This window comes from Amblyomma mixtum, chromosome 3 (genome assembly GCF_055824585.1).
Source record: "Amblyomma mixtum isolate Tamu chromosome 3, ASM5582458v1, whole genome shotgun sequence".
Taxonomy (NCBI): domain Eukaryota; kingdom Metazoa; phylum Arthropoda; class Arachnida; order Ixodida; family Ixodidae; genus Amblyomma; species Amblyomma mixtum.
The window spans coordinates 202,574,707-202,588,062 of NC_143014.1; the positions used below are offsets into that span (position 1 = coordinate 202,574,707).

At 47.7% G+C, this 13,356-nt stretch overlaps 1 protein-coding gene across 11 annotated transcripts in view; it reads right to left on the reverse strand.

Moving 5' to 3' along the window:
• The window catches only part of Sec31 (COPII coat complex component secretory 31), a 112,195-nt gene that overhangs the window by 42,288 nt on the left and 56,551 nt on the right, over positions 1 to 13,356 (reverse strand). For 7 of the 11 annotated variants that reach the window (XM_089582475.1, XM_089582477.1, XM_089582479.1 and 4 more), the window contains exons 13-14: positions 7,324 to 7,374; positions 2,113 to 2,212 (exon numbers count right to left, since the gene is read on the reverse strand). In XM_089582475.1, the coding sequence (XP_089438601.1) occupies positions 2,113 to 2,212; positions 7,324 to 7,374 (151 nt within the window). The remainder of the gene's footprint in view (positions 1 to 2,112; positions 2,213 to 7,323; positions 7,375 to 13,356) is intronic. The other 4 variants (XM_089582483.1, XM_089582482.1, XM_089582481.1 and 1 more) reach the window with 1 other exon arrangement.

Sequence of the window (13,356 nt, forward strand, 5' to 3'; positions counted from 1 at the left end):
GAAATGCATCATCGTGTTGGCAGTGTTGAGCTCGCACATGAGCAAGACGTGCGTAATGCCATTGATGACAAAGAAAAAGCAGAAGTAAAGTACCACTTTCATCGCAAATAAAGGTTTTTCCCTAAGTTATCTGCAGCGTGTTTTTGACAGATTCTAAGCATGCTAGGAGACGATTTTCGATACAGTGAAATTTCGGTGTTACAAAGTAAACTGTGGATTTTCCTCGAGTTCGTCAAATCAAGGTTTAACTGTACATCTTTCTTTTCCGAACTAAATTAGTGAAGACCAATTATCATACACTGCCGCGTACAAGTCAACCTTTTACAAAAACGACCATCTCAAATTAGGGGTCGACCTATACACAGAATCAACCTATATATATGCTGGTTCTAAGGTAGTTTCAGCCTAGCCGCAGGTGTACGAGCCCCATGCCAGTGCCAGTTCCTGACAAAATAGTATAAGGAGCTGCATGTATCAAAGGAAATCATTAATTAGTTTGCAAATCGGTTCTGCTATGAAAAATACAAACTATGCGCCATTTACCATGCTAGCTCAAGCTAGCACTCGTTTTCCCAGAAAAGAGGTAGACGGCGTGAGAGCAAACTTCTGGCAACCTCCGGAGCGTGCATGGTGTGTGGTTGCGTGGTTCTGGAATGTGGAACTGCACTACCATTGGCTGTTCAGTTTGTTACTAGTCAGCCGAGTCAGTTGTGAGTATAGAAGCCAGGATGGGGCACCGTTTCATCGCTTGTGATTTCATCCGCCAGTGACTGCTGGCCGCACAATTGTGCGCGCCACAATGCCACCCCCTCAAGAAACTACATAAATAGTGTGACAGCAAGGCTGGAGTGTTATACACGTCAACTTATATTTGGAGTCAGGAGTCAACTTTTTTTTTCCTTTTTGGCCAGTGAAGGCTGCTAGTTGGGGGGGAAGAGGGGGTCAACCTATATTTGGAGTGTACTTATCCGCAGCAATATACGTTACTTAACTTTTTAAATATTGCAGTCAGAAATTAAGAGTCCATGCAGAAGTTGTAGACTGCCTTAAAAACCGCCAGCCAAAATGTTTGCACTAAGGTACCATTTACGTAAAGTTTTTTTTTACTAGCCTTGAAAGAATGCTAGCAAAATACAAAAGCATCCATCAGAGGTGTTGCTTCAGCATCTGACGGCACATCTCGGAGAACAAAATCCACTTTTCTCCAAAACGCTCTCCCCGACGGGGCTTTGCAGGTGCACTAGGTGAGACATATACGCCAGCTGCTATCATGTGGTAGCTTTCTTTTAAGGCCGGCAAATAAGGTTGCGTAAATGGTACCTTGGAGCAAACATTTTAGCCAGCTGTTTCTCAAAACATTAAAACAATCTACAACTTCTGAATTGTAACTTTATTCCTCAAACCAATATTTTAACTAATTTGTCTTTACTAATTAATCAACTTTGGAGAATGAAAAACTATAGAGCGTGGCTGCACGACTCCCAACAGCTCTCAGTTGCTTTCAATGGGCTAGGACAGGTTTGGTTTATGGGGTTTAACGTCCCAAAGCGACTAAGGCTATGAGAGACGCCGTAGTGGAGGGCTCCGGAAATTTCGACCACCTGGGGTTCTTTAACGTGCACTGACATCGCACAGTACACGGGCCTCTAGAATTACTCCTCCAAAGAAATTCTAGCCGCCGCGGCCGGGATCAAACCCGCGTCTTTCGGGTCAGCAGCCGAGCACCATAACCACTGAGCCACCGCGGCGGCTCAATGGGCTAGGACACTCGGTCTTTTTTAAAAGCTTGGTTACTTTTAGCTGGGGCATCTGGTGTAGCTACAGTCCAACCTTGTTATAACGAGATTGGTTACAAAGAAATAATGGATATAGCAAAGTAATGATGATTTCCCTTGGAAGCGCAGTCAACAGGGGCTATAACAAAGCAATCGCCGGGCCCATTCAACTTCGTTATAACGAGGTTCAACTGTATTTCTTTCCAATTTGCCTCAAACCAAGAACGCAGTGTTTGCTCAAGCCTAGTGCTCCCTCTCTATAGGTCTGCTTTCATGCAGCGGTTGGTCAGACACTGCAAGTTACAGCCACCCAGTCAGGGTACTGGACGTCACTCACCTGAGTCTGTAGAGATGGTGAAGGGTGTGAGCTCTTTCTCCTTGTGCTTGGCAGCAATAGAATCAAAGGCACTGGAACTGTCCTCCAAGAGGTCACCGTTCTGAAGAACAGCGGCACACATGAAGACAAGTTTAGGATAACACCGTTAAAAAACAATAAAGCAGACTTCCACACAGAACGAGCAAGGCAGGCCTATGGGGCAGTTTTTTTATGGGGTGAAAACAAGTAACAGAAAGAAAATTTGTACCCAAAGATGTTAAAGTTACACTATCATTTGCACAATGTAAGCAGAGAAGGCGTGCACCTGTTTACACCAGAGAAATTATCTGTAGGACAACTTCAGAAAACAAGTAGTTCTTACTGCTGAGGATTTTCTTTTCGTTTTTGGAATGTGATGTCTGTAGCACAATAAAAAATAAAACTTTAGTCAAGCTTTCAAGAATCACCATAAGAATCACCAAAACTGCTGAGATGAGTGGAAGTTCATATCCTTGCAAGAACCAACAAACTGGGCCAGGCTTTGACAAAATCCATTTTTTAATCCCATTTCTCCACACAGTCAACTGCTTCCTAGAAAAAGATGCTACTCACTGGCTGAATGCTAGCAATCAAAAGGTGACCATGTTCATCAAATACTACATTTAAATGAAGTAGAAACAAAAAACACCAAAAGCAAACATACTTTATGTGGGTATTTAAGTTCAGCCAATGTAAAGCTGCAGGTTAGGCAGTAAGACATTACATAATTTCACAATACTTATGCTAAAGCACAGAGCAAAATATTCTCAATCAAAACAAGAAAACCTTACTGAACTATAGAAGAAAATTTATAGTAAGGCTCATTAATTTGCTTTCTTGGCTACAAAATCTTACAAAGCAATTAATTCAACACAGCAAATTCATTTAAGAGTAATTCCATTACAATTGAACCCTTACTGTATTTACTGGCATAATTTGCACACCTTTTTTTAAATAAGGTTTTAAAAAGGGGGTGTGTAAATTACGCAAGGATTTTCTGAACACGTCCTAAAAAACGCTGCAGAGGTCATAACGCGCAATATAAACGCGTGTAAGGGTAAGAGACATGTACGGGCTGCACCCTTTTTTCCCAAAGCATATATTAAAAAAAAAAATCATGTAAGGGCCGCACCCGAACTTTCCATGACCCTCGAAATGCATGCGCCGTGGCCTCCACAATCAGCTCTGGCTGCGAGCAACAGGGCGCTTGATCGCAGAGGCCACACACATGCACAGGAGCTTCGAGGTACCGCCCACAGATGGCGCCCGAGGCCGTATCTCATCATCAACTTTTTTTCCCACCGCGAGCTCCCACTATCCATACTGGCACCAGTACCACCAGCTCCAGCATTTTGTGGCTGTCAAAGGCACGGGAGTTGAAGTAGTGTGTTAGTTTCGCCGCAGTTGTGGCTTTCATGTGCTGCCACCAAGCGTTGCAATTTTAGCACGATGGCCAAGCATCTTAATAGCTACACGGCTGAGAGTTTGCTCTTGGCCACGTCAAGCCCGCGGTGGGCAGAAAATTCGACATGGCCGAGAAGTGCGTCCGACGATGGTGCAATCAAACGGGTGCACTGAAGAACACAAGCTGCAAAAAGTGCGCTTTCTGAGGCAAGCCGTGCAAGTTTCCCGAACTGGAAGAACAGCTGCTGATGGAAGTGCAGAACAACGTCTACGCATTGACAGTTGACTTGCTGCGCGACTTCTTGTGGGATGAGCGTGCACCAGAGCACAGCACCAGCTTGGAGTCGGAAGACTTCGCGAGTGACAATTGAACGTAGAATAAATGCCGATCATTCCCCGATTGGTGTGTTTTTACTTTCAAAAAAAATTTTTTTTCGCACATTGCAAGTATGGGCCGCACCCCGAAAATTGCCCCTCGAACCTGAAAAAAAAAGTGCGGCCCATACAAACATTTGTACGGTATACTCTATATTGCTAAATATACATAGGCCCCCCAACTCAAACCGTCACTAGACAAAAAAAAAAAAAGACTCCAAATGTAAGACGCATACCCCCTCCCGCATCGCATCATGTTACAAAGTTCCCAGCAGGATGGCATGACGGTGCATGTGAAGCTCAAAGCAATAAATGAGCAAAGATAGAACTGTGAAGCCAGCAGTGGGAGGCAAAGGAGATAACGGATGTGCAGCCTACAACTACAGCAGATCGAAAACGTATGACACGCCATGTACGCCGACGACATCACCGTATGGGTAACTAAAGGCTCACTCGGGAAAAAGGGAGAAAGACTACAAGAGGCCGCGACATGCGTAGAAGACTATGTCAAGGCAAGAGGACTAGCCTCCTCGACAGAGAAGTCAGAGCTCCTAAGAGTATGGCGAGGCAAGAAGAAGCGCACTGTCCCCGAGAAAGAAAACCTGAGACTAAACGTCCGACTCGAGGGACAACTAATCCCGGAAAAAACACTCATCAGGATATTAGGAATGTGGATACAATCGAACCAAAGGTGCACCCACACCCTAACAATACTTAAAACAGCAACACACCAAGTAGCCCGCATGATAACAAGGATCTCGAGGAAAAGACACGGCATGAAAGAGGCAGACATGCTACAACTGGTCAGAAGCCTGGTGGTAAGCAGAGTAACATAAAGCCTCCCATACTACCATTGCACAAAATACGAAATGCAACAAGCGGACGAAATCCTGAGGAAAGCCCTCAAGATGGCGCTTCACCTACCACAATCAACATCAACCGACAAACTACTGGCTCTGGAGCTACACAACAGTCTCGAAGAACTCGAAGAAGCGCAAATAATAGCACAAATTGAAAGACTAAAACTATCGGCAACGGGCAGAAGACTCCTGAGCAGATACGGTGGTGAAGCTACGATAAAGGAGACACAAAGCACGAAGACGACACCAGACGAATACAGAAACACCATCAAAGTAGCACCAATACCAAGGAATATGGACCTGAACCTAGACATGGTACGAAGAGAAGCAAGAGCAGAGTATGTACAAAGAACACTGGCAACTAGAAACCACACTGTGTACGTAGACGCCACTACATACACTGAGGACAGAAACCACAAGAAAAGCAAAAGTGGCAACGGTGATCAACTCAGACCTAAAAGAAATCACCAGCGTGTCAATACGGAACTGTACGGTAGTCGAGGCCGAAGAGGCAGCCGTGGCTCTAGCGGCAGCAGAGGGCTACCGATCCAACAGGTCCTTAACAATACTCACCGACCCACAAGCTGCATGCCGCAACTACCTAAACGGCAGAATCAGCCACAGTGCGCTCCGCATTCTCCGCTCAAGTGGCAAAACCAAAAACAACCAGGCCAAACAGACGATAGTTTGGGTGCCGAGGCATACCGACATTACGGGAAATCAGGAGGCGGATAGGATAGCTCGAGGGTACGCAACAAACCAAGCATCCAACAATCCCGACCCCGCTGAGGAACCCGAGCCGGTAGCCCAAAGCTATACAGACATTCTTAACTACTACAGAGGGATCAGACAAAAATACCCGCCCCCACACAAACAACTCAATATAGAAGACGCCATAGCATGGCGACAGTCACAAACGGGAACATTCCTGTGCCTAAACATGCTAAGTAAAATCTACCCCACGCAGTACAAGAGCGAGTGCCCGTGGTGTGGAGACAAACCAACCCTATACCATACCACATGGTATAGGGTCTATCTATGGGCTTGCCAGAAAATAGACGAGCTACCCATAATAGAAAACCCGAGTGCGGAACAGTGGGAGAGGATGCTATCCAGCGACATCCTGAAAGTCCAACAAGGACTAGTAAGGCGCGCACGCAGGGCAGCTACCCTCAGCGGAGCCCTGGACTAGGGGAACCAACCCTGATGATAAGATAGAAGACTCCATCTGAAGCCACAAAAAAATATTGTAAAATAGAGCAAATAAACGTTTTCCACCACCACCACCTAGCTGACTAGCACCAAACTGAACAGCAAAGTATTCAGTAGTTTCAAATTCAGGCACGCATGCAAGTGTTCATCTGGGAAAGCGACCGCCAGCACGAGCGAGCCACGTAAACAGTGCACAATTCGTAGCCTCGCCACTTGCACCTTTCACAACCGCATACAATGACGCGGCCGCACCGATCTTCCCAAGCCTGCCTTGAGTGCACCCACGTACGTGCTGGTGGACTGGCACAGCAGACAGCAGAAAATATGCGAGTAAAGGTTGTTTTTTTTTTTAAAATCCGTGTAAAAAGCCAGGGTGCGCAAATTATACGAGTAAATACAGTATCTATGCTGCTTGTACCACCCAATGCAGTTGAGCACGCAATGCACAAAAGATGGAGAAGGCAGCATTTTGGTAGAAACCAAAAGAAAAAAAGAAAATAGGTAAAGATAAAGCACACAGCACAAGTGCAAAAGGCAACACTTAATTGATGAAAAGCAAGGCAAAGGGTACAAATCCCTGTAGCCTTTCATGCCTTTCAAACTCTTTCATGCCCTCACAGTTAACCTTAACAGCTTATTGTACAATATTTTAAAATTACCTTTCTCTTCCTTGTATTCTAAAAACAATTTAGTTCAATGTAGCCTCTTACCAAACCTGTTTCAAGTTTGAAAGTTTATACTAAAACTGGAGGAAAAAAAAAAAGAGGTAGTGATTTCGTATTTCATGCTATCATTTGCCTTATGTGCGAAAGTTGCAAAAACAGGCGTACATCCTCCTAGGTATATCGGGTCTAGCGAAGTGTGAAGTGCCAAAGCAGAATGCACCTGCAACAAAGGAGTGCATAGCCCACATTGCAAACACAGCTCCTGTTATACAATGCTTTATAAGTGAAATGTGCCATTTTTTTCTTTCCGAAATCATTACTGCAATTTGACAAAAAAGTGACATCACAGGTCAATTGTACAGTCACACCTGGGTGCACATTACCACACCTGTGCGTCTTGCACTCCACACACTAGAGAGTTAGGGCAAGTTAGCTGCAGGGTTCTATCTAGTATGGTGGAAAGGCTTCAGCATCACTGCACACATGTAAAGCTGTTTCCAAGCCCCAGGCACACGTACAGCAGTGCTAAGCCCAGACAAGTGACAGAAATGGTGCAGGACATGCAAGCCTGCCATGACTCGAGTTCAATCTAGCATTCATAAATCACACATGCTACATTGCCTAAGCTTCCAGGGAAGCAGAGAACAAGAGAGTGAAAAAGAAGCACAGCAACTTACGCTGAAGTCTGAGGAGGGAGAACTAGACCGGCCTGAGTAATCGTCATCACTCTAGCCACAACAAAAGAACATGCAAAAGGAAGAAGATATGGGAAAGAAAACAGAAAAAAGAACAAAAGCAAGATGGCACCAGCAGCATTTGACGCAACAAGCCAGTTAACCCCTTAACAGTTCATGGCAAGTTCACAGTGTCTCGCACTGTATGGTGACATGGCACTGTCTTGAGCTCATTAGAAGGAGTTGCATCAGTCAATGGAAAATCGTTCAAGTATTAGCCTTTTGGAATAGGAGGTGGCATAGTTCAATTCACCACCAGGCTCACTGCAGCCCAGACTGATCTTGCCATTTAGTGGGGTGGCGGTGCATATAGATGTCGAAGGAGCTGCCATCCCCATCCAATGGTTTGCTTTTGAGGGTTCACGCAGCGTTTCATTTAATATCACAACTGCCCCTCTCCAGTAACAAATGCTCTTTTTGAGGCCTTTCTTTTTCTTTTATGATTACTTGGCTGATACAACTGCAACTGATACAAACCATTAGGCATCATGGCATTTAAAAATCTAGCAAGCTAAAAGCACACTGATCATTTGGTACTCTCTTTGGAGAAGAATGCTGACCATTAAGGGGTTAACGCAAGCAAAATGAAAAGGCGGAAAAGTGCAGGCTTTGAAAGGGATGTGCAGTAGGTGAAAAGTCTTGCCCTTTGAAGCAGTGCTCATTCATTACAACCTTTTGAACCCAGGCAAAGAAGTGGCTCATGCTAAATGCAATAAAAAAATTATGCAGAAAATAGCTCAAACCTAGGCAAGTGCGAATAGTGAATTTTCAGTTTGAAGCGAATAAGAAGCGAATAGTTATTCTGTTCGAATACTAGTTTCGAAGCGAAGAGAATATTTTCGAACCGAAATGAATAGCTTGCGACCAGAGATGTAGCAGTATAAAATAAAGCATTTCGTTAGAACTGAATAGCATATGCTGAAATACACGGTTTCCAGAACTCATATAGGGAATTGGGATAAAAAGAGAACAAAACAAAAATAAATGCTTTCAAACTTGCATTTGGCAATGCTCAAACAGCAGCAAGCCAAAGTGCACTAAGCGTCATAGTCTCAAGCTCTTACCATACGATTCTTTACATGCTGCTGGATTTTAAATTTAAAAGTAGCTGACACATGTTTGGGAAACGAAATTTTGGACACAATTCATACTTGCGCGGGCACTGAGTTGCTCATCCCACAGAGTTCAATGTACAACCGTGGCTAAAAATTCTGAACATGTCGCATGTGATGCCGCAATTCTCTGACCTCATTCACGCGGCATACGGTCATGTGACCGCGACTGCGCAAGGGCTATCGCACGTTTGTGCCACTGCAGGAAGATGCTATGGCCAGAGTATTACGTTACGCGAAAGTTGTAAGATGTTAGTGCAAGGCACCACACGTGCCGCAATACACCAATCAGAGGACGCGGTATCCGCGATTTCGGGGATGGGCCTCTGCACAGACCAACGCTGCACGTAGCGCTATTCCGGATGGAGGCGTGTCGGTGGCATGGGCCAGCATGACGAGATGCAAGCACGTCCTGTTCCCCCCCCACATGTGCCGCTGCACAACAGTGCAGGGTGCACCTATCCATGGAGAGCAGGTTTATATGGAACTCTTCTGCGACAAGTCTTTTTGTCTAAATGCACGGAAAAGAAGTGTGGGAGGCATACCTCTACACTGTAGTGCCGGAGCCCACATTTCGCTGGCTGGCCTCTCTGGAAGCCAGCGCTGCGCGCTACCCGACGCTCAAAACAGGTCCAGACTCTCTCGGACATGTCGCGGCGTGCAGCGTGAATCATCCCGCCTCGCTGGCGCCGACGCGGACCCTTCCTCCTTCCCTCCTCACCATCGGTGCGAACTCCTCCGACGCTTCAACGGCCGGCTGCCTCTCGGCCATTCGTCCAATTTGAACGGTAGCCAGTGCCGTGACCTGATTGGAGGATTTGAACTGCTGGCTGCCGCAACGGACACGGGCGGCTATAAAAACGGAGCCGCGCTGAACCCGCGCAGCAGACAGGCAGCAGAAGAGCCATCACAACGGAGCTACGCTCGCCGCCGGGGCCGCTCTTCTTCTTTGTGCTAGCCCGTGGTGTTCTGGCCCTTGTATCATGTAAAAGCCCTTGTACATACTGTACATAAAAGTCATTTGACTCACCGTCGCCTCGACCGTTTCCTGGCTCGGACTCCCAGTCCGAACAGTGGATGGCAGCTGCGGGATCGACCGGCGTCAGCTACCTTGGCGCGGTGAGTGCCTGATGTTTTCCCCTCAATTCGCCAGACTGCTCTAGCACACGTGATTGTAGTTTAGAGTAGGGCTGTGTGTTGCACTGGAGAGAGCTTTGCTGTTTCGAGCCAAGTCGGAGCGCTTTGAAATGAAAGCTGGTGCAGAGGGAGTAAACGAGGCGTTGTTGGAAAGAATTACTTGCGCGTGTCATGCTAGTAGCACTATAGTAGTGAACGGCAAGGCAATTCTAAGAAAAGGGCAAACTACAAGAGGCTATTGTGCGCGATGGAGAACTTCAAAGTGAAGGAACTCATCGAAATTTGTGAAGAGTTGGGCATTGATTTGGGCCCCGCAAAACGAAAGCATGCGATTCTTGAGATCATGCGGAAGGAGAATGTAACGGCTGAGGAAGCCAATGAGGCCTGGGAGGAGATCAAAGAATGCCGTGAGCGCGAGGCCAAAGAGGCAGAAAAACGGAGGCAGCTTGAGATAAAACGGCGTGCCCGCGCTAAGAAACTGATGGACCTGGAGCTTGAAGCGCACGAGATCGGATTCGAGAGATATAGAACATTGTCCGCTCTGCATGAGACCAACGGTCAGCAGCTGAGAGACAGGCCGCAGCACTTCGTGATCGCCGAAGATATGGCGAAATATTTGACGGAGTTCGAGCGCGTCTGCGAGAGAAAGCGCGTTGAGCGGAATGGTTGGGCACAGAAGTTGGTAGCCCTGCTTTCTAGCGAAGCGTATGACGTTGTCAAGCGCCTGTTGGACGACGGCTTGGCGGACTACGATGAGCTGAAAAGCTTCTTACTGGCGAGATATAACGTGTCACCGCTGGACCTTCGCCAAAGGTACCTGCGAGAGAATAGCACCCCATCGTTTAACGATTTTCCCTACCAGTTTAAAGCCGACATTTTAGAATGGCTCGAAAATGCGGAAGGTTCGGAAGATCGGGACACAGAGGTAGAGTGCGTCGCTGTGGAGCAGCACTGCCAGTGCGGCACAGAGGAACGTAGTCCGTACTTGGCAGATGTAACTGCTGCTGTAACAGTGGGAATTGCCCCGCATTCGCCAACCGAGAAAACCTCTATACCATCGGATAAGGTAGTCACAGCATCGGACGATGCACTTACAGAGGTCTCGCCCATTGAAATTGTGGCGGAGTTACCGGAAAGCGGATCTCCTAGCGTGTCGAAAGCAGGAGAAGTTGCCGAACAGGGCAGAGAGGACGTCCGTCTGGACATTAATGAAAACGCCTGCGCCGACGCAGGCGAAGTAAACGAGGACGGCACACCGTGTTGTGCAGCGCATTCGGCAGAACTGCAGAAACCCAACACTTACGATCAACGGAAGCAGGCGCATGTAGAGTTTGCGGACGCTGAGTTGTGCGTTGGTGTCTCTGGCGAGCGATGCGACACGAGTACCGTGCTTTCGCACTGCTCTGAGCTTTGCGACGTTCCTGAAAGCAGCTGCAGTAGCGGGAACACCGCGACTGAGTGCAGAGCCGACCCTCATCCGAAATTGGCTGAAACGCGTCAGGAGCATGACAAGAGCTGCGTGTCAGCAGTAATGTCAGTAGAAAACACTGGTTCGTCTGCGCCTGAAGAAACTAAGGTGCTGGACGACAGTGGAGAACAGAACATTCCAGACGACGTAGGGGCGGTAGACGTCATTCCATCCGAGGAAGATGAGTACGAATGCGCACTCAGAGACGCTGAGCAGGAAGAGTGCAGCTTTGAGGAACTTAGTGAAGGCGCCATATATAGACGTGAGCTAGGTAGCGCAGGTGAATTGGCTGACAATCAAAGCGACGTTGTCAGAGAGCAGAAACCTAGGCGACGGAAGCAGAATGTGCTTCCACAGGCGAAAATGAAAGGAAAGCTCACGATAGAAAGCTGCAACCGGAAGAAAAGGAACCGCCAGTTCAGGAATATGGGCTATCGCCACAAGGTGATAGCCAAACAAGAGAAACAGCACTGCCGTCGAAAGGAGAGGAAAGGCAAGCTCAAGAGAGAGAGCTGTCACCGAAAGACGATGAAAGGCAGGCATAAGAAAGACGGGCGCCGCCGAACAGAGAGAAAGGGCAAACGCGCGAAAACGGGTTGCCACCATCGGAAGCATCAGCTTCAACGGCACATGGATAGCAGCAAAGTCAGTCACTTCGACAGCCCTGAAACTAGAATCAGAATCAGAGCTAAAGAAATGTTCCAGGCGTCGCTATCGCGCAAAGCGAAACACATAAGTGTGCCGAGGCAGATTGGTCTGGGCAGTAGAATAAACTGCAAAAAGAAATCGCACAAACATTCGTGCGGAAAAGTGCACCAAAGCAGCAAACCGAGATTCAAGAGTGCACTGCCCGGGAGGAGAAAAATTAAGGAGCGGGACAAGCGTGAATCTTGCCGCCAGCACAGAGAGAGCGAGACGCGCAAAGGCGCGTGCTCTCAGGACGGCTCTCGCTTTCCGCTGCAGTCACGGGAGAAACCGCGCTCCCACAGAAAGCGGCACGCGCGCGGAAGGAAAATGCGTGTACGGGGCCGTAGTGACAGGGGCAGGAAAATTAGAAAGAAGAAACCGTCTAAGCGCTCGGCCAAGTACAGTTATCGCGATAGAAAGCCGCGAGTGGAAATAACACCATTTAGTGGGCGCAAAATCAAAAGGCCGGGTAGATGCGCACTTCGCATCGAGCGAAAATGCAAAAGGGTGCGCGAGAAATTAAAGCCTCGTGGGTCTCACTTGCCGCCAGAAACAAAGAAAAAGAAAGGAAGGTCCCATCGGAAGCGTTGCGTACTCGCAACTGAACGCCACAACTGGCGCGCGAAGCGCAAAGAACAGGATAAGTTGTCAGTAAGAGAAAACAAATCATTCTCGTACTGTACCGTCCGTAGAAACTGGAAAGACAAGTACAGAGAGAAAGAAAAGCGCGTCTACTGCGAAAGAGGCAGAGACATTAGCCTCCACGGTAGTAGAGAGAGAGAGAAAAGCGCAGCTACAGCGAAAGAGGCAGAGTCATTAGCTTCCGCGGTAGCGGGTGTCGTTTAACCGAGTTAAATGCTGGCGTAGACGCGCTAAGCCGTGTGTTCTAAGCAAGGCTACCTTCGCCTCCTCATGACCTACATTTTGTCACTTCGCGAACAGCTGTTAAGTTCGCTCGTAGATCGGAGAAAAATTTATGTCCTCATTTGTGGCCTCAGCAAAGTGTTCTTCTGGCCGAGTGATCTCAAGAGAGCGAATTTATTTAGCATTCATTTCATTCCGAGTGTTTCATGTGTTTGACACTTTGTCTGAGTTAATTACTTTAGAGTTCTTGTATCCCACATGTGTCTCTTGTAGAAGAGGGAACAAAAAGGGGACAGAAATATAGCCAGCAGAGTTTTTTGACTTTGAAGTCTGGTGTTTTGACGGGTGACGGAGGGCACTTGCTCGTGTTGGGTGTTGCCTGTTGTCGGTCGGTTCTTGGCAACATGCAGAACGATCAACGACCGATGCTGAGAAGCAAGCTCTTCCGAAGGACCGAGCGAAGCTGATCCAGTCACCTGGGCGACAAAGCTGCGGAGCAGTGATCCTGTCCTGACGAGCGGGACCTGTTCACGGAAAGGAGCCTGGAGCTACCTACGACTGAACTCCGGACGAGAACTTGGAGGAGCCTGGCGTACGAGCGCGCCCCGCATCCGAGCCACGCGGAAGTAGCTCGTCTTCGTGGCGCATTGTCTGGCGGCGGTGGTGCTGTAGTGCCGGAGCCCACATTTCGCTGGCTGGCCTCTCTGG